The sequence below is a fragment of the Grampus griseus genome (assembly GCF_964374135.1).
Source record: "Grampus griseus genome assembly, chromosome: 5".
Lineage (NCBI taxonomy): Eukaryota > Metazoa > Chordata > Mammalia > Artiodactyla > Delphinidae > Grampus > Grampus griseus.
The window spans coordinates 66,730,785-66,752,205 of record NC_138998.1 but is presented as its reverse complement, the minus strand read 5'-3'; the positions used below and the strand labels follow the sequence as shown (position 1 = coordinate 66,752,205).

The window sequence follows — 21,421 nt, the reverse complement described above, 5'->3', positions numbered from 1 at the left end:
TGGATGTGAAGGTGATGGAAAATTCCTATAATTAGAAAGTGCACTCCCCCCAGTGCACTTTGTTCCATGAAGACGAAAGATATCAGTAGTTCCTCCCGGCACCAAAATTCTATAATTCTGTCAAATATAAGATTCCATGTTACCAAAGAAGTCAGTGGAAATAAACAACGTTATGTTCTCTTAACTCATTTTCAGAAAGACTTGAGACATTACCCTATGTGTGAGTTGCATTTTAATAGATTGTCAAAAGACATTCACTTACCTGAGGCATCACTTTGCAGGATCCCATAGAAGTAGAGACTCATTACACACCACAGAAGTCCCATCCTGTCAATATAAATACAGAGGTAAGGAGAGTACTTATTACTCTCAAGTGCTTAAATAATATTCATACATATGCATGCTGACTATTGACTAGGAACTGTTCTAAGAATTTTACAATATTAACACACTTAATTGTCAGAACCAACCAGTAAGATAGGCTTTTTTCATCCCCATATTGCAGATAAGAAAACTGAGACACGTGTAAATAACATACCCAAGAACCTGTGGCTAGAAAGTGGTAGAGTAATGATCAAATTCCAGTAGCCTGGCTCTAGAACGGCCTCTTAATCACTGAACTCTAACTGCCTACTAAAAAAATATTTTTTTGGATTTTTTTCATCAGAGTTGAATTTCTGGTAGATGAGTTTGTTCTTATTACCCTTCATCATATGCTCTTGTTTATTCCCAATTGGAAATATTTTATAATCCAGACAGTTTTCCTTCTTAGTGATGAATAGAAAGTGTACAAATACTGGATTCAGACTTGGTTTGCAGTCCACCATACTCTGAATTTATAGTAAGGGGAAATGTATAATCCTCATGCCCTGCTGTGCCTGCTCTTATCTTCTCATTCGAAGAGACGAATGATGAGGCTGAATTCCAGTTTCTGTGATCTTTAGCCTTTCTGTTGATAACCAGCTGAAACAGCCAACTAGAAAGAACGATGCCCTTATATTTGGTTGTGTGATCTTTAATGCAGAAGGGCTGGAGATTTAACAACTCTGCGAAATATTTCTTTCCCTACTACTCTAGACATATCTGGCCCCCGATAAAACTGCTGTGGGGTTATAAATACTGAAACCTGAATATTACTGATAAATTCCATACTTAAGACTTCCACTCTCTGTTTTGAACACAACAGCCATACTGGGTACTTACATTGGTCTTGGTAACTTGTCCAGACCATATTTCTAGTAGGTGACAGAGATGAGATTTATATCCATACCTGGAAAACTACAAGTCTGTTATCCTAAACATTAGCCTATGTCACAAGTTTCAAACCACAGGAACCCAGTAGTCTAAAAAGGTCAAAGGGATATTTAATAAGCAGGGTAATATTAACAGCATTTGAAATGGGACATTTTGAAGAGCACTACACTGAAACAAAAGGTACCTTTTGGACAGTATCGAAAGGTACAGTCCAAAATGGTACTGTCCAAGCAACCCAGAGTGTGTGGTCACTTTAAAGGACAATGCAAGTTTCCAACATCGGTCACCTCTCTTGACCACCATCACCAAAAATCTCTACTGTTCTTCTTCTTTAGCATGATTGCACACAAATCACAGGAGAGTATATTATATCTTAAACAACGATTTTATCTCGGAAATTAAATGTCTCTTTCTTAACGCTACCATTCCCTTCCAGTTCTTATACCATTAACTTAGGGAGTCCTCTCCATTAGTCATTCATTAATTCAATAAAACATGTATTGAACACTTTCTGTTCACAAGTCACTATGATATAATCACAGGGGTCACTGTCAAGCAAGATGCAAGGCTGTTACCCCCAGTAGAGGAGATAAACCACATGCAAACCACTGCAGCAATAGCAACTTTGAATAATACACATGCAGAGGCACTCTAGGATATTCAAAGATTTATCGGAAGTTCTAGCGCTAAGCAGACTCTAGCAGGGACTTAAAATGTGTACAAGAAATAACTGCAACACAAAGTAATGTGGTAAAAATAGTCAGAGAGGGGCCAATAAGCGCTATTGAAGATTAAAAGAAAGAGATTACTCCAGCTAAGGCAGTCAAAGAAGACTAAACCCAAGAGGTAGCTTTGAACTGAGCAAGAACTGGTTGGGAAATTTAGAATTGAGGCAGAAGAAAAATGTGGGGAAAAGAAACTCAGTGGAGAACAATGCTCAAAGAGGAAAGCATGGAACATAAATAGGAAATAGTCTATAAATAATTCAGCTTGACTCAAGCACAGGGTATTAGAAAAAGAACTATAGAAGATTTTGTTGGAAAGCAGGGGGTTTTAGGATCAGAATATTGCAAGGTCTTGAACAGTAGGCTAAGAACTTACGATTTCATTTAAACAGAAAATAGGGAATCACTGAAAGTTTCTGATTAGAGGAATGATATGATCATCAAATTATGCCCTACGGAGAGCATTCTTCCAGGCACATATTGGATGGATCGCCACTGAATTCTGTCTTATAATCACTGTGGCTCCTGAGTCATCACAATAATTGTTATCCTCATAGTTTTGTGTCATCTAAGAACTTGATCGACATTCCACCTATGTCCTCATCCAAGTCATTAATAAAAGTAATTAATCATTCTGTATAATCCTTGTCAACAGAGAGCAACCGGACATTTAACTGCCGATTCAGGGCGGGGTAATCTCAGTTCCAGTACTCAGCTATGCTAAGGCACTCCAGCCTTCCAAATTGCTTTTGGCTATTAAAAAAAAAAAGACTCACACCTCTAGATTTTCCGCATTTGCCTGTTTATAAGCTTCTGAGTTCCTACGGCAACACTTAGAAGACATTCTAATTAATGTGATTGAGAGTCTTAATTGATAATTCCATGAGTAACTGGATTATACTTGAGGAAGCAAGGAGTCAGGTCACCAAGATAAAGCTGATCTAACTTGTGTGCAAACACAAATCCAGGGTCAGTCCTGCCCGGTGATGAATTAGAATAAAGCAGACTGAAAAGAAAATGTGATTGTGCAGGCTGGTTTTGACAGACTGAAGGTATCAATGTTAGTGTCTGGTCTGAAACCTCTCTGGGAAGACTGATTCATTTAACCTTTTTTTTTCTTTTTTGGCTGCACGGCAAAGCACACAGAACTTCCCCGACCAGGGATAGAACCCATCGTACCCCCTGCAGTGGAAGCACGGAATCTTAACCACTGGACCACCAGGGAAGTCCAGTAATACACTTTTGATTCTTATTTCTTGTGGGGAGGGGGCGCTGGGTATTTTCAGACATGAAGAAACTGTCAGAAAAGCAAGGGAATCTGTCTAATAATGCATGGTTTCTCATGTTCTGAAGTACTACCTAGTTTTAGATTATTGTGATGGGGTTTAACAGCCCCTGCCCTTGCTTCAGATGATTGGAACCTACATATAATAAATTCCCAAGTCAGCCTTCCCTGCATTATCCATTTTATTTACGATATGATCATTTTTGCACTTCCCCTTAGATATTAGTACTTCTCTCATATTTAATGCCATTGTTTCCTAGTATAATGTCTGTACCATCTAGCAAGAAGTTTCAAATACATAATTAGTTCTATGCAATCAACGTAATGTTGGGACTTCCCAGGCGGTCCAGTGGTTAAGACTTTGCCTTCCAATGCAGGGGGTGCGGGTTCGATCCCTGGTCAGGGATCTAAGATCCCACATGCCTTGCAGCCAAAAAACATAAAAGAGAAGCAATAATTTAATAAATTCAATAAAGACTTTAAAAATGGTCCACATGAAAAAAACCTTTAAAAAAAAAACCATGATGTTAATAATGATTGTTATCATATACTTTAACATCTATCCTAGCAAATCAATATTTCTAGTGTCTGCATTCTCTAGGGTTATTAAGCTTCAAGATTTCCTTACCCCTGGGTCAGCCCTGACCACTAGATTTTCTCACTGAGCCAGGAGATAACAGGCTGAAACTAGGTTTGCTACCCCAAGGCTAGTATTACCTCTGAATCACCATTTGCTCAGCCTTCCTTCTGTACAACAGCATTCACAAGGCCACAAGACTGGAGTCATCCATCAGCTTCCTAATTCCACATGCAGCTCCACAATCAGATCATAGGCACTCTTTGAATCTCAGTAACCTGGTTGGAGCTTGGCCCTTCAACCTGGTGCTTTTCAGCACTCTGTTCCAAGAGCCTGCATTGTTTTCCCTATAAGGTCCTACTCCAAGCTGGATTAACCTCCTACAACCATGAAGCTTTATCTGCTTCATTCCTGGTTGACAGATACCCTTTGCTTTTACCTGCTCACTGAATACTTGGACATAAACACCAAGGCACAAACCCTAAATGGTCATCCCCAAATTGGCCCTGCAGCCAAATCACTTCCTTGCGTCCTAATTCCATCTAGGTCTTTCCTTTACCTTTCTCTAACTTTCTGATAAAGTTTGAGTGGGTCTTGCTTCTATGTCGACCTAAGATATGACAAACAAGCTTTTGAAGGACACAGGAGGAGTTATTAATTACTCCATTTTACAGAAAAAGAGAATAAATCAGAGTTATTTTCTTCATCAATCTTTTAACTAATTTATAGCTTTTGAACCATAAAAGAATTCTTGTGCAGAATATTTCCGAATCTAATATTTATTAATAAACCAAAGTTTCAGCAAAGTGACACAGAATGCTCTGAATCTGGGTAAGATGAAGTAAGCGTACGGCACGTTGTCTTTCTTAATGAATGTAACTATAAACCTGGGCAGAGTGCATGGAGCAACTTTTTGAGGATTCTAAAAAGGAAAAATTAGCACATTCTTTTCAAGTATACATAAGCATTCACCACAATATTATGCACCATAAATCAAATCTTAACAAATGTTAAAGAATTCAAAGTACATTCTCTGAACATAGAATTAAACTATAAATATACATAAATAACAGGAAAATTCTCCAAACACTTAGAAATTAAGGGATATACTTCTAAATAATCCATGAGACAAAGACATAATCTCAAGGGAGATTAGATAACATTTTGTATTGAACAAAATTGAAAATCCAACATACCAAAATGCATGGGATGCAATTAAAGCAGTGCTTAGAGAAAAATTTGCTGTATTAAAAGCTCACAATATATAAAGAAGAAAGATCTCAAGAAAATCATCTAAGCTTTCACCTTAAGAACCTACAAAAATAAGAGAAAATTAAATCAAGCAAGCAAAATGAGGGAAATAATGAAGAGTAGAGATCAAAGATTTTAAAATCAGAAATAATATAAGCATAGAAAAAAATAATAAAACCAAAAGTTGGTTCTTTGAAAAGAACAATAAAATTGCTAAACCTTTAACCAGGAGAACGAACAAGGAAAGAATAACACATATCACTAATATCAGTAATAAAAGAGGGTACCTCACTACACAGGTATTATAACTGTCATAAGGCAATACTAAAAATCTAGGCACATAAATTCCACAATTTAGATGAAATGGACCAACATCTTAAAAACCACAAATTACCAAAATTCACCCAAAATTAAATGGACAATCTAAATGGCCCTATATTATTAGAAGAAATTGTATTTGCAGGTAGAAACCTTCCAAAATGTAAATATCTAAGCTCCAGATGGTTTCACTGGTGAATTCTACCAAACATTTTAAGGATTAATAATGTCACTTCTACATAATTTCTTCCAGAAAATAAGAGAGGACATAATGGTTCTCAATTTACGTAATGAGATCAATATTGCTCTGATTACAAAACCTACCACAGACAGCACAAGAAAACAAATTGACAGATATCCCACAACCAAGCAGAGTTTCTCCCAAGAATTCAAGGTTGGTTTCAGTATTTTTAAAGTCTACAGAAGAAAAACCACATGATCGTATCAATTGATGCAGGAACAATATCTGACAAAATTCAATATCCATTCACGATAAAAACTCTCAGCAAACTAAGAATAGAAGGGAACTTCCCCAAATATATACAAAAACATCTACAAAAAACCTACAGCTGGGCTTCCCTGGTGGCGCAGTGGTTGAGAGTCCGCCTGCCAATGCAGGGGACGTGGGTTCGTGCCCCGATCTGGGAAGATCCCACATGCCGCAGAGCGGCTGGGCCTGTGAGCCATGGCCGCTGAGCCTGCGCGTCCGGAGCCTGTGCTCCGCAACGGGAGAGGCCACAACAGTGAGAGACCCGCGTACCGCAAAACAAAAACAAAAACAAAAACCTACAGCTAACATTACATCTAATATTGAAAGACTGAATGTTTTTCCACTAACATGAGGAGCAAGGCAAGGAAGTTCATTCTCAGGACTATTCAACATGATTCTAGAAGTCTTACCCAGTGCAATAAGGCTATTCACAGATGACATGATTTTCAACATAGAAAATCCTAAGAAATCTATTTAAAAATGGAACTAAATAAGTATGTTTAGCAAAGTCACATCATGTGTAGTCAACACACAAAAATTAAACATATTACTATAGACTAGCAATGAGCAATTGGAAAGAATCTTCTTTTAAAAATACTGGTTACAGGGCTTCCCTGATGGTGCAGTGGTTGAGAGTCCGCCTGCCGATGCAGGGGACACGGGTTCGTGCCCCGGTCCGGGAGGATCCCACATGCCACGGAGCGGCTGCGCCCGTGAGCCATGGCCGCTGAGCCTGCACGTCCGGAGCCTGTGCTCCGCAATGGGAGAGGCTGCAGCAGTGAGAGGCCCGCGTACAGCAAAAAAAAAAAAAAAAAAAAAAAAAAAAAAAAAAAAAAAAAAAAAAAAAAATACTGGTTACAATAACTCAAAGAAAATATAAAATGCTTAGCTAAAAAGCCTAACCAAACATGTGCAAAATCGGTTGAAATTTACAAAACGTTGATAAAGAAATGAAAGAACCTAAATAAATGGAAATATGTGGTTGGCAGGATGGCTCCCAATGCTAACCATGTCCTAATCCCTGGAACCTGTTATGTTACCTTACTTGGCAAAATAACTTTAATTAAGGTTATGGACCTTAAAATAGGGAGATTATACTGGATTATTCACATGGGCTTAATTTAACCACTATGAGCCTTTAAAAGCAGAGAACTTTCTCTGGCTAAAGTCAGAGAGATGCAGCAGAAGGATGAGCCAAAGAAATGGGAAGCTATAGGCTTTTGATGTTAAAAGATAAATGTACAACATATCATGGAATGCCGGTGGCCTTAGAGAACTGAGAGAATTCTCCAACGAACAACCAGTAAGGAAACAGGAACCTCAGGCCTATAGCCACAGGGCATAAATTCTGTCAACAGCTTTGGAAGTGTGGTCTTCCCCAGTGCCTCCAGAAAGGAACACAACCTTGCTGACAATTTGATCACTTTGACTTTAGCCTTGTAAGGCCCTAAGCAGAGAACCAGCTAAACTACACTGTACCTGGACATGTGATTCACAGAAACTCTGATGTAATAAATGGATGTTGCTTTAAGCCACTAAGTGTCTGGTATTTATTACATTGGTAATAGAAAATAATAAAAGAGACATACCAGCCTCATGGATTGTAAGACTCCACATAGAAAACATGTCAACTCTCCCCCAAATTACTTGACAGACTTAATGAAATTCCAGTCAAAAATCCTAGCAAGATCTGTTTATAGATACAGACAAGTTGATTCTAAAATTTGTATGGAAAGAGAAATGCCTTAAATATTGAAAACCATATTGACAAAGAAGAATAAAGTTGTAGGAATCATACTACAAACAACCCAATTTTAAAATGTCACAAGTCTTAAAGAGACACTTTACCAAAAAAGGATATTTAGAAGGCAAATTAATACAAGAAAGGATGTTCAACATTATTAACCATAGGGCAGTGAAAATTAAAGCCACAAAATGAGATACCGCTAAACGCCTTTCAGCATAACTAAAGTAAGAAATATTGACAATACCAAGTGCTGAAGGGAATACAGAACAACTGGAACTCTCCTACTGCTGAGACTACAAAATGGTACAGCCTCTCTGGAAAACAATTTGTCAGTTTCTTATTAAGTTAAGCACACACATACCATAGGATCTAGCAATCCCATTCCTAGCTATTTACTCAAGAGAAAGGGAAACTTATGTTCACATAAAAACCTGTACATGAATGTTTATAGTAGCTCCATTATTAATTGTCAAAAACTAGAAACAACTCAAATGGCCTTCAAGAGGGAAACGGATAAACAAACCCTGGTACATCCAAAAAATAGATGCTTGCCAGCAGTACATAGTGATGAGCTGTTGATACCAACTGGGATGAACCTCAAAGATACTATGCTGAGTGAAAAAAAAAGTCAGTTTCAGTAGGTTACCACCATCCAGGTCCATTTAAATGACATTTCCAAAAAGACAAAGCTAAAGTGACAAAGAACAGATCAGGGGCTAGAGGTAGTACAAGGGTGACTGCAAAGGGACAGCACAAGGGCATCGTTTGGGAGACAGAACAGTTCTCTGTCCTGATTGGGGCAGTGATTAAATAAATGAGTCTATCCATAAGTTAAAATTCATAGAATTGTACTTCCAGAAAAGTCAATTTTATTTCATGTTAATTAAAAAAATATATGTTTAAGTGTCATGATTTTTCTTTTTAAAAACTCCACAAATGATTTGTGAACCCCTTTAGACAGTTTAAATAAATGAAAGCTGTTTTAACCCAAATTTGGCTTCTATTTTCAAAGGTCACTTTGAAAATAACACAGTCCTATTGTTAAGTACGAAATGTTCCAAAAAAGTCTAGCAGTAGAGGAACATGGAGAGATCAATGAAACTGTTCTAACTTTCAGCACATCAAGCCAGTGTTGCTAACCTCGATACAACAGAGGACTCAAAGTTTAGAAAACATGAGCACACTCCTCTTAGATACTGCCTTCCCCCTTCTTATTAAATAGCTTCAAAGTGTTTGGAACTCTGAGAGGACATATGTAACATAATATACCACCTGCCACCTTTAGAAGCTTGGAATAGAATGTGAGCAGGTTGATTTCCTTTTGTCCTTTAATATTTTGAATAGCAACATGCTCAGTGGGGTGAGGGAAGAAATGTCATCATTAAGTCTCACCCTTCACAAGAGGGAACTAGAACTAGGTTTTCAGTGGAAAGTGCAATGAACTTGGAGTTCTAAGTTTCACTGTATGATCTTGGACAGCCTGGCAGAAGAGGAGAGAACTATTCACAGCAACCACTTACAGTTATAATCTGGTTACTGTCTTGATGACTAATTTAAAACTGATGTGCTAAGCATTTGTGGACACTTCTTAGTTAGGGCAGGAAGAGTGTTCCAATGTACCTTCTCCCTAGTAGGTGGACAATTTGATGACTAAGTGCTCTGTACTTATGGATACTGAGGCTGGAGTTTGCATGGGGTGAAAGAAACTAATACCTACCTTATCAGTTTGTTAGGAGGAGTGTACTTGATAATTCCTGTAGAGTACTTAGCACTGTCCAGGAACATAAATAGCTCGCAGCAAATTCTGGTTATAATTAACTCTTATTAAATGAGGTCATATATGAGAAACACTTCAGAAACTGTGGAGCTGTAGGCAGATGTGAGCTACCATTAATATCATGTACAAAGAATAGACTAAGTTACTTGGTTCAAGTTGACCATTGACCATTGACCATTGGGCAAAATGTGCCATGTCCTACACTTTGCAGGTACTAGGTCCAAGTTCAGTACTCTGTTCCCAAAATATTTCAGAAAAGACAGTCGTGGTTTTAAGTCGGGCCTCTGTACCTTACAGAAAAGCCAAGATGGTTATGATACACTCTACAAAAAACTTGAACTTGGAAAAATCATGGTCCAGATGGTCTCACTTCTCTAGTCCTCAAATCCCTCATTTACAAAATGAAGTGAAAACCTCTGCCCTGATATCGCATAGGGCAGCTGTAGAGGATCAAATGACGTGACACATGGAAGAATTTAATTATAAAGTGTTACACTGACATAAAGTGTCATGACACTGGTTTTTATTACGAAATGAGATGGGCTGTTTTGTTTTGTTTAGATTTTAAAGAATTTGAAGAAGTGGAGATCTTAAAGTCAAAAAGAAAATAATGTTACAAATTGCTTAACTCAGATCACAACATGGATTACCTTTGGTGACATTGCCAGGGAGAAGCAAGAATGAGGCTTCTAAGGTCTGGTAATGTTCTATTCCTTAGTCAGGTGATGGTTACATGATGATGCATTTGTAAAAATTCAGCAATTTGTACATGCAATATTTATGTACTTTAGTGTTACTATTCTACGCTTCTGTAAAAAATATGGAAAAACTTTTGCTTGATTGAGGTTAAAACGTGGTTTAAAACAACAAGGAGAGGTTAGAGAAAGGTATAGGATAACAGTATAGTTTTTTAAATCAAGAAAGCAGCTTAAAATCCAACACAGAGTGAGAGAGATATCTCAGAGCTCTTCAAAGCTGTGGGGGGAATTTTTAGGATGAACCTCACATTCCTTCTAATTCATTCAGCAAATATTTATTAAGCTGTGGACGCAGTCTGAAGGAGGAAGAAAGGTGGAAACTTCCCCCGTTCTCATGGAGAGCTTGCAGTCCTGAGGCATATAAACGTCTAGAGTCTAAAGAACGGGGCTGCAGCAGAAGCATTTCACAGCATGTGAGTATAGAGGAGGGAGTGGCTCGCTGGGGAAATGTGATGTTATTTGAAGTTAAAGTAGAGAATTAGGAGAAATGTAAACCACCACAGACACAAAACAGTCCTATCACCTGAAAGACTAAGATCTAGTCACCTCCAGGTTAGGAAATTCATTACTTTTCTCAGCATAGGAAAGCTTCCTAACCATCTGAGGTTTTCTCCCCTTAAATTTAATACAACGACATTGCCACCAATAACCTCTTTAATTCAAATGGATAGTCTGAAGATCACGATCCTGTCTGGGAGGCTGTCTAGAGAGAGACACCATCTACACAGTTAGAGAGGCCACAGGAACAAAACTGCAGCCAAGTTTTCATAGATTTCTCCATAAAGACTGTATGCTCTAGCTTTTGAGTATACAGAATCGAGTTTTGTTCAAATCAAGAAGTATTTATTGAATTCCTATTTCATACACTTTAATAGAAACTGTGCGGTATACAGAAATAAACACACAGCTCTTATAATCATGGATCTCATAGTTTGGGAGCAAAGTCAGACATAAACACAAAATAAACAGACAGAAAGAAAGTAGAGAGAAAAGAACAAGTAAATGGTCGAGGACAATACAATCACACCAAAATGCATGATGAAAACTATCACATCCCATGGTGAGCATTCTGCCAAAGGACCATGTGACCAAATGATTCTGAAAAGTAATATGTCACATAGCTCTTTCTTGGAGATTCACAATGTACATTAGTATTTTAAAGGCTCAGGTCATCTACCGAGCAAATATTGTGGTTGACTTATTTTAACCCAGCATTAAACCAAGTTATCTGGCCATGAACCCCTTTTTGATGCATTAAGGCTCTTAGGGTTCCATTGGAAATACTGAAGTAAACAGTGAAAGCCCTAATTAGGGAAGAAAGAGCCCCAGCCCTAATTCCCAGATCAATCTTCAGTCCATAAGATGCTGATGCTTTTCAAAATCATCCAACTCCACTTGAGACTAAACCAGGGAAAGAAATGAGTCCTAGCTTTCCCACAGCTTCACCTCCCCTCTGCAGCCTTTCCTGGTTCTCTGTTGTCTGGCCACTGGCTGGAAATATACTATGCTTTCTCTGAAAACTCAGTTCAGTTATCTGTAACTCCCTTAGAGCCCTGAGAAATTTTTGTCCTAATCTGTTTTATTTAGGTTTTTCTCTTTTTACCTCCCTTTTTGGGCTAGGACTCCAAGTTTGTGCCCACGTTATATAGTCCAATGCCGTTACATAATAAACATATATAATTATAGGGCAACTACTGGGTGGTAGAAAGAACATCTCCCCAGGATACAGTCAACCTCTGTTCTAATTTGGTGTTGGTCACTTTGTAACTTTGCTCCCTTGGATAATTTACTGAATTCCGTGGAGCCTGGTATCCTCATCAATAAAATAGACTAACAAATACTTACTTCATAGGCTGTTATAAGGATCCAATTAGATGATATTTATGAAAAAACTTTATAAATGGTGAAGTATGATGCAAATATGAAGCACTGATGTTTTTATTTTGCACACGTATCCACATGAACCCTAGATTCTTTAGCAAAGCTGAAGGCCATGCAGAGGATGCAGTCTCCTCCAGGAGTGGGTCTAAACAGATGTCACTGTGAGTTCTATGCCTCCCATCAAAATCCACTGCCTAAAAAGTGGACCTGTTTTCAGAAATTAGACTTGAATGGGTCTAAGTCATCCTCGGTCGGTCTCACAACACCAAGTCAGTTGTCCTTTCACAAGAGCATTTCCCTGTGCCATCCCCCTGCTTCCATCAGAGAGAAAGAGATTGGTTTGCTAGAGATCATCTATCAGAATGGAACTTCACCTGCTCCCCTATTTAGGGACCTGGAAGTTTCAGTAGCTTCAGCTATTCAAACAGACCCTGCAGGGGCTTCCCTGGTGGCGCAGTGATTGAGAGTCCGCCTGCCAATGCAGGGGACACGGGTTCGTGCCCCGGTCCGGGAAGATCCCACATGCCGCGGAGCGGCTGGGCCCGTGAGCCATGGCCGCTGAGCCTGCGCGTCCGGGAGCCTGTGCTCCGCAACGGGAGAGGCCACAACAGTGAGAGGCCCGCGTACCGCAAAAAAAAAAAAAACCAAAAAAAACCAAAAAAAAAAAAAACAGACCCTGCAGCACTCAGGGGCTCCTCATTCTCACTTACACAGAGAAACAGGAGGGATGAGTCCCAGGTCCTAGTCCTGCTTCTTGCATGAATTAGTTGTGTGACTTTGCCTATGCACTTTACTGTCCTGGTGCCACAGTTCCCACAACTGGCTTTTTTAAGAAGAGTTCAAATCACAAGTTAAAGCAGAACTTCCACAAAAGACTTCCCATGTACCAGACCGACACTGTGCCGATCGTGAGAAAGCACAGGGGCTTCAGGACAGCCTCTACCTTGAGGCATTCAGTCTACTGGAGAACACAGCCCGTCGGACTTCCTTCCCATCCCCAACCTTGTCCCTGAAACACAAAGATAACATCCCAAGTCTTCCTGGGAACCCACGTAAGCCAAAACTAGAGAGCGTTAAGGAAAATATTATCTCTCTGTCTCTAAAGTGTTAAAGAAAATCCCCTTATGAACTAACACTGAGGAGGTCTGTGTGAGTCTGTGTCCCTGTTGAGAAAATTCTATGGCCTCTTTCACTGATTTTTGGGCACCGGGATCATCCTGACAGATGGCAATGTGTACCCACCAGTCCCATAGTCTGGGATGTGACCTCAGTCAACCAGATCACTCTGGATGGAGGGAAGAGGTGGGGGTTCTGGCAGCAATTCTTTATATATGCATCTGACATTCGGTGACTTTGTGGCAAGTGAAGTAAGACCACGAAATCCCCCTTTAATCAGAATGAGAATGAGCTGGAATTTTATAGTGCTGTTATCTACTGACCCATAAGCCACTAAAGACTCAATGACCCTAATTTCAACAAGTATGCCTTATCTTCACTATACAGCAACTTAGGAAAAAAAAACAAAAAGCCTGTGCCCTCACAGAGAGGTGCTCAAGCAGTGCTTAATATGAGGCTTTAAAATGCTTTGACAAGAAAATGGAGCAGGACAGCAGGACATATACTAAAAACAATATGGACAGAGTACAAGGGGGGGCATTTTGTGGCCGCACCTTACACTTTTTAGGGGCATTCTTTTCCAATACAAAGCTAATAAATAGTAACTGAGTACCCACTATGTGAACCCTCTGCGCTAAATGCTAAAGGATGAAACAGATTTTAACATGCCGCAGGCATCTAGGACCTCACAACCAAGCAGGGACCTCCAGCATGCACTTTGCTAATGTAACCTTGTAGTTAAAAGCCTATTATTTTAGTTAAATGTTCCACTCCTTGGCTCTGCGACTTAGTACCTGTGGAATATTGGTCAAGTTATTTAATCTATCTGTGACTTAGTTTTCTCAACGGTAAAATGGGGAGAATAACAGTATCAATTATTTCTTTAACTATACAGAAGTTTAGCTGTGTATACTCATACTATTATGAATCATGTAAGTCCAAGGAACATGCTCTATGGAAGGAATTACTTGTGCTTTAATGGGGGTGGGGGGATGGGTTGAGTGGAGGCAGGGGGGTCGGCGGCTGGACTGGATGGTCTTACAGCTGGATTCTGAAGACAGGTAACACTCTGAAATACAGCCATGCATACAGAGAAAGGCATTTAGGGCAAAATTAAAATAAAACAAGCCTTACATTTTACCACTGAGCATAGAACAGGAAGGAAAACTTGTTGAAAGATTCTAATTAGATGAATATTATCTTGCAGTTATGAAGTCCCTGAAACCACGTACTAGGAACAGTGATTCAGAATAAGAATTTTGTTCTGCACATCATTTCAACAGCATACACTCCTTGGAGCCACTAATCATATCAACACGTGGTTACATTCTGCCCTAGGTAGCAATACTAATGATTATAGGAGTTAGTTGGACATTACCCAAGCACTGGGGCCACAAAAAGCATGTCCGATTACACCGACACTGCCAGTTCAAGAATGGAAGTCTTTCTCATCAGCACAGAAAATATTTTTAAAACACTTTTCCATTCACAAAGTTTTGTTCACACATATATATATTCATTTAAACCTCTGAAGACTACCTAGAGTTTGGTATTTAATATCAATCCCATTTTACAGAAGGAGTAGTGATTTCTCCAAAGTTCCACAGATAATAAATGGTGAAGCCAGTATTTAAACTGAGATACCATGACACCAAATCTCATGGTCTTTCCACTACATGCTTCCTCTCTGCTCTTGTCATTACTTTAAAAGTTTGTGTTAGAGACATGGGGCCACAGAAACACGATTTTTTATTGGAGTCTGAATGTCTACCTTCTGCTTAGCAAACTGTCACAGCATTCATCGTGTCCTAAAGAAAATCCCATGTTGCTCATGCCATCGATCTGTAGCTGTCTCCGACAAAAGGACCTGAATACCTGCTGTGGCCCTGGGAATTTTAAATAAGAAGTCAATGAGAGATGCTGGTAAGTGGTTCTGTAATTGTCTAGGAGCGGATAAAACCTTGGTGGAATAATAATCATATCAATATGCTGGCTACATGACTGATCCTGCAGTGAATTACAACAGGGTACTTCAACTCCAAAGCCTAGGATGGTACATCTGCATAATTAATCTTGCCCTGCAATAACCCTGCAGGGTCAGCAACACTGGCATTCTGCAGCCGAAATTAATGCCTTATTATTTTAGTCCCCTTTGGTGTTTCCTTGGATTCAGGAAAATAATATTAGATGCAGCAGCTCTGTTGACACAGACAGGGTTTTAAAGGATCACCAAGTTATAAAAAGAAAACCCCTCACATAAATCCTGGTAGGTAGACAGGATGAATTCGACACATAGTCCTACTAAACTCAAGGTTCTTGATACCTTTTATTCTTGGATTAACTTAGACCCTCTAAAGACCACATATTGATCCACATTGTCCAGTTTAGGCTTCTACAAAGTGATTTCAAGAAATTACACTTTCTTGAGGGTACCGTGCCCTCATTTTGGAGAAACGTTAAGTTGTTAGTATTAGGTGAAGTATCAGGTTAAAAAGTTATCTTTTTCTACATGACTTCTCAGGGTCTTTAGAATGCATACTGTGAAACTAAATTACTTAGGAATCATTAACAGTGCCCCTCCAACTCAATTGACTTTAGGAATCCTTGTTTAAAATATCTCTAAACATTAGGATTCTCGGCACAGTTTAGAAATGCTGACTGAAGTTATTTCAGGAAAAAAAAAAAGGGGGTTTCATCTGTATAAGGCATCCCAGCAATAGACTAAGCTTTGAGAAATTCCTGGCAATTCTCTCAGGAGGTGTGTTAGAGAAAACTCTTAAGTGAGGTAAGGGTCATGAATTCTTAACTGGAGAAAAAAGTTGGAAATTCAAATCAATTTTCTAATCTGTGAAGCCATCCCTGTGGCAAAAGCTGATGGAGAAACAGAAGCATAGTGACTATAGCTAACGTGAGACATAGGACATGCCGGGGCGGGGGGGGGGAGGGAAGCATGATAGTGCTATGCTCGACCAGTACTGCTAATTGGCATTGATTATGATCTCACTTCTTCTAGCATTTTTGAGGCTGTTGACAAATCAGAACATAAGACACCATAGAGAAAGAGTCAGAAAACAGAGGAGAGCTCTTATTTCTCCAATTATAAAAGGAGTCAGCATACATGAGGAGACCCGGAAAATAACCTCTGTGACCTGAATACATGCTAGATACATTAAAAGTGCTATTATTTTTAATTGGTCTGCCTTACTCTGAAAAAGAAAAAGATGTGAAAATGTGTATTCATTAGGCTGACCTAAAAACCAGTGGCTTTTTGCATGTAAATATTCTTTTTATCCACTGATGCTTGGAAAACAGACTGAAATCTTGTTCTCCAAAGACAAAAGAAGAGATGTTTACCACATCACAAACAAGAAGGCTGTAAAAGCCTTAGTTAAGTTTTGGGTGCCATGAGGACACCTGTAAAGGCTGACTAATGACAAGGACCAAACCAATCTTCCCACACAGCACATCTTAATTCTGTTTCCCTGATGTCCTTCATAGGACATTCTGGTTCCTCCAAGATCTGGCGGCAAACTCCTCTAGACAATGTTTTTCCACATCACTCTTCATATACCCCAGCCTTTGGCCACAGGTACACACACAGATGGGGTTATAAGTCACCCCCGCTCCTCCCTTCCCTTTTAATCATTCCTTCTGCCTGGAATGTCCTGCATTCCCCTCTTCACATGTACAAACACTGCCCATCCTTCAAGATCTATTTCCAAAAACATTTCCTCATGAAACCCCCCTGCTTCCTTTAGCCAGATGTAATTTATTCCTTCTCCCCTACAACTTTCCCGTCTAGTTGCAGTAATGAAATCCTTTGCCTTGTACTACAGTCAGGTGTGTATGTCTTCTCTCTTGAGACCCTTGAGAACAGGGTCTACCTCTGATGAATATCTGTCTTGCGGGGCCTCGCAGGAAGCCTGGCACATGAAAGTGCCCCACACTGTGGACTGAACTGTTATGGTCTTCTACACACAGTGATTCTACAAGCTGTTTCTCAGTCCAGGAATCTGCTGTAACTCTTTCATTTGTTTTTCACACCTCTGGCCTCTCAACAGTCATTTCTTTCTCCAGATCATCTTTAGGGAGGTGTTTCCTCACTGAAATCTGTCAGACAGTTTACAAGAATACCCTGGGACTGTCATCTGTCTCATCAGTATAAGACCTGGTTATGCCTTTTAATACATATATTTGCATTTATTCTGGGCATGATTACACTGAGAAAGAGAGACCCAGAGTGAGCTCCTGCCCACCTGTCCACAGACGGAACTCCTGGGACTAACCTTGGAATATTGTTTAATTTAGATTCACAGTGTCTGATTCAACATGACTGCAGCTTATTATTTTTTGGCCTGGGTGAAATCCCCTCATCGTGCTGGTGTTGAGCAAGAAGAAAATCCCCTTCTTCCTAAATGTATGTTCCAGCAGATGACCGTGTTTCTACCTGCCATTTCTAACACCTCAAAAGCTTTGAGGCAGCATCTAGACTTAGAAAGGAAGAGCTGATGCGAGGATGTAACAGACTTTCCTTGACCTCTTCCTATCGCTCCCCAAATCCTGCACTCTGGAATTTTTAAATCTGAAGCATGATTTTGGTCAGGAGAGAGGGGTGTGATCAGAAACCAGAGGAAAGCAGGGAGTAGAGAGGTTATAAGCCAAGCCAGGAGTACATGTGGAGATAAGGGAGCCCTAGGAAATTTAACTTTGAGAACAGTAACTTTTCATTCATTCAAGAAATATTTTCCAAATCTCTCTGTATGTAGGTACCTTATTCCACTGAAATAATTCATGCTTTGACAGTATACACAGTGCTTCTTTCCATGTCTTACTTTATTTGACATTCACAAGCTCTATTGAGAAAGGAATATAATTTTTCTGTTTTACAGATGAACAAATTAGGTGCAAAAAAGTGAAGTGTCGGGCTCCCCTGGTGGCGTAGTGGTTGAGAGTCCTTCTGCCGACGCAGGGGACACGGGTTCGTGCCCCGGTCCGGGAAGATCCCACATGCCGCAGAGCGGCTGGGCCCGTGAGCCATGGCCACTGAGCCTGCGCGTCCGGAGCCTGTGCTCCGCAACCGGAGAGGCCACAACAGTGAGAGGCCTGCGTACCACCAAAAAAAAAGAAAAAAAAAAAAGTGAAGTGTCTTACTCAAGATACCACAGCAATCAAAGAGCAGAGTTTGGTTTTAAATAAGATCCTCTGATTACAGCAGAGTGTCTCTCCCGATTCTTTTACATTATCCTCCACCCAATGCCCATGGCAGGCTACAAACAAAACATATGAAGGAACTGTTCAATATTTAGTTTGGTGTGCTTCACAAAATAACCCAAAAGATCAATTTAAAAAGATAAAGATTCACTGAAGCAAAGGTTGTGAGAAATGCCAATCTACATTAGTAAAATCCTTGAATTATAAGCAAAAAATATTCTCACTGGGAAAATGATTTTTATTACTTTGAAAGTAACGGAGTGGCACAAATGAGACGTTTCTGGGAACTGCACAGACTCAGATTATTTGTAATTAGTGTAGCATCTCTTGTATAAATGAGGGCATCACATTCAAAGGTTTTAAACTTGTTTCTGCCAGTCAGTTTCCCAAGGAAACACCTTTGTGTTTCAAATCCTGGGCAAACAGAGCTCCACTTATTGCCCATAGGCAGGATATTGAAATTTCATGGGTAGTTTTTAATAGGTAGGTTAAAATGCTAATGATGATGGTTGCCAGGGGCTGGAGGAGGAGGGAATAGGGGGGTCAGTGTTTAAAGGGTACGACCTCTGTTGAGGAAGATGAAAAAGTTCTGGAGATGAATAATGGTGACAGCTGCACAACAATATGAATGTACTTAATACTACAGAACTGTACACTTTCAAAATGGTTAAAATGGTAAATTTTATGTATATTTTACCACAATATAAAAATTTTAAAAATGCGAATGAATTTTCAAATCAAATTCCATTAGGAAGGGATATAATTTGTTACACAAGGTTAAAGACAAACTTCAGCTGAATCTCTAGTTGATCACAAACTCCGAAAAAAATAAGACTTTAATTCTAAACTGAATTAGCTAAACATATTAAAATATGTCCTAGCCTCTGTAAGACCAAATATAAGTTAAAAATAAGAGGCTTTATTCTCCTTGTTGAAAATAAGGGAAGAGATTTCCTTCCTTTCTTTTTTTAATTTTTATTTTCTATTGGAGTATAGTTGATTAACAATGTTGTGATAATTTCAGGTGCACCGCAAAGAGACTCAGCCATACATATACATGTACCCATTCTCCTCCCCCAAACTCCCACGTCTTCTTTATCCATTTATATGTTGATGGACATTTAGGTTGCTTCCATGTCTTGGCTATTGTAAACAGTGCCATAATGAACATTAAGGTGCATGTGACCTTTCAAACCATGGTTTTCTCAGGATATATGTCCAGTAGTGGGATTGTTGGATCATATGGTAGCTCTACTTATTGTTTTTTAAGGAACCTCCATACTGTTCTCCATAGTGGCTGTATCAATTTACATTCCCACCGACAATGTAGGAGGGTTCCCTTTTCTCCACACCCTCTCCAGCATTTATTGCATGTAGAGTTTTTGATGATGGCCATTCTGACTCCTGTAAGATAATATCTCGTAGTTTTGATTTGCATTTCTCTAATAATTAGCGATGTTGAGCATTTTTCATGTGCCTCTTGGCCATCTGTATGTCTTCTTTGGAGAAATGTCTATTACGTCTTCTGCCCATTTTTTGATTGGGTTATTTGTTTTTCTGATATTGAGCTGCGTGAGCTGTTCGTAGATTTTAGAGATTAATCCTTTGTCGCTTGCACTGTGGTTGCAAAACCACTCCCTGTCAGACCCAGCAATTCCACTTCTGGGTTTTGAACCAAAAAAATTGAAATCAGGATATCTTCACTCCCATATTCACTGCAGCACTATTCACAATAGCCAAGATGTGGAAAAAAACTAAATGTCCATCTACAGATGAATGGATAAAGAAAATTGTTGTATAAACATAAACAATGTAATCCTATTCTTTCTTAAAAAAGAAGAGAATTCTGCAAGGCGACAACTTGGATGAACTTTGAGGACATTATGCCAAGTGACAAATACTGCATGATTGCACTTATGTGGAATGTGGAATGGTGGTTGCCATGGCCTTGGGGGATGGGAAAATGGGAGTTTGTAATCAATGGCCTAGACTTTTAGTTAAGAGAGATGCATCAGCTCTAGAGGTCTGCTGTACAATATTGTACTTATAGTGAACGGACAGTGTACTGTAGACTTAAAATTTTGCTGAGAGTGTAGATCTTGTTTTAAGTCTTCTTACCACAATAAATTATAATTTAAAAAATTAAAGATATGAGAAGTTTTTCCTTTGGATAAAGCCAATTAACTAACACAGATGGTCACCTCCATTACCAAATAGTGTCAGGATAAACTATGTATGACAAATGATACTATGAAGTCCTCTTACTTGAGAACAAGTTATTGTTTATCTTGAAAACATGTATGCAGTGGGCCGCTTGGTTATATAAAGGTTTGAGATTTCTTTCTGTTTTTACAGTCTCTTAGTGGACAGCCTGTGATTGGCATCACATTCTATTTTAATGCTTATTCAATAATAGAAGTGTTTTATTTCTCTCTTACCTTTGTGAAGAGGATTTCTGAGTTGAGAGGTTTTGTTTTTAATTATATTTCCCCAACATCTCCTAAACCAGTAACATACAATTTTCACCAAAATAAGAAGGAAAAACCCCTAAAACACAGATGCAGAAGAGAAAGGCTAATTTTTATTATTACAAACTGGCAGGAAAACCAGAAGAAAGGGCCAAATTAACTTCTGGAAGAAAAGGCAAAACAAATTTTAAAATGACAAGCGAGTATTGGTATCTATGAAAACAAATCAATGGTTAATTGTACAGCCAAGACAGCCTGAGGACAGGCTCATGAAAAGGGGCTGTAGAATGACTTCTAAAAAGAGAATTCTGTGACTTTGGAGGCTTTCAGACATCATGCAAACACTGGTCCACCAAAGACAAAAAATTGTAAGGACAAAAAGGAAGAAAGGTAAAAAGAGACCTTGAGAAGGAGGAAGAAATGGAGTGTTGGAAGGAGAAAGGGAGATAGAAAAGAGAGAAAGAGAGAGAGAGAGAAAGAGAGAGAGAGAAGGAGAATGAGAATGTTACTGTGAATAACAGTAATCATAATTCATAGAAACTAGTCCCTCATTAGTCTAAAAA

General features: G+C 39.1%; 1 protein-coding gene across 1 annotated transcript in view; it reads right to left on the bottom strand.

Annotated features, from left to right (window-relative positions):
- Positions 1 to 21,421, bottom strand: part of IL1RAP (interleukin 1 receptor accessory protein) — a gene marked incomplete at its 3' end in the record, with an annotated part of 124,327 nt that overhangs the window by 79,756 nt on the left and 23,150 nt on the right. The window contains exon 2 of the mRNA XM_082655107.1: positions 263 to 327. Within this exon, the coding sequence (XP_082511233.1) occupies positions 263 to 326 (64 nt within the window). The 5' untranslated portion in view covers position 327. The remainder of the gene's footprint in view (positions 1 to 262; positions 328 to 21,421) is intronic.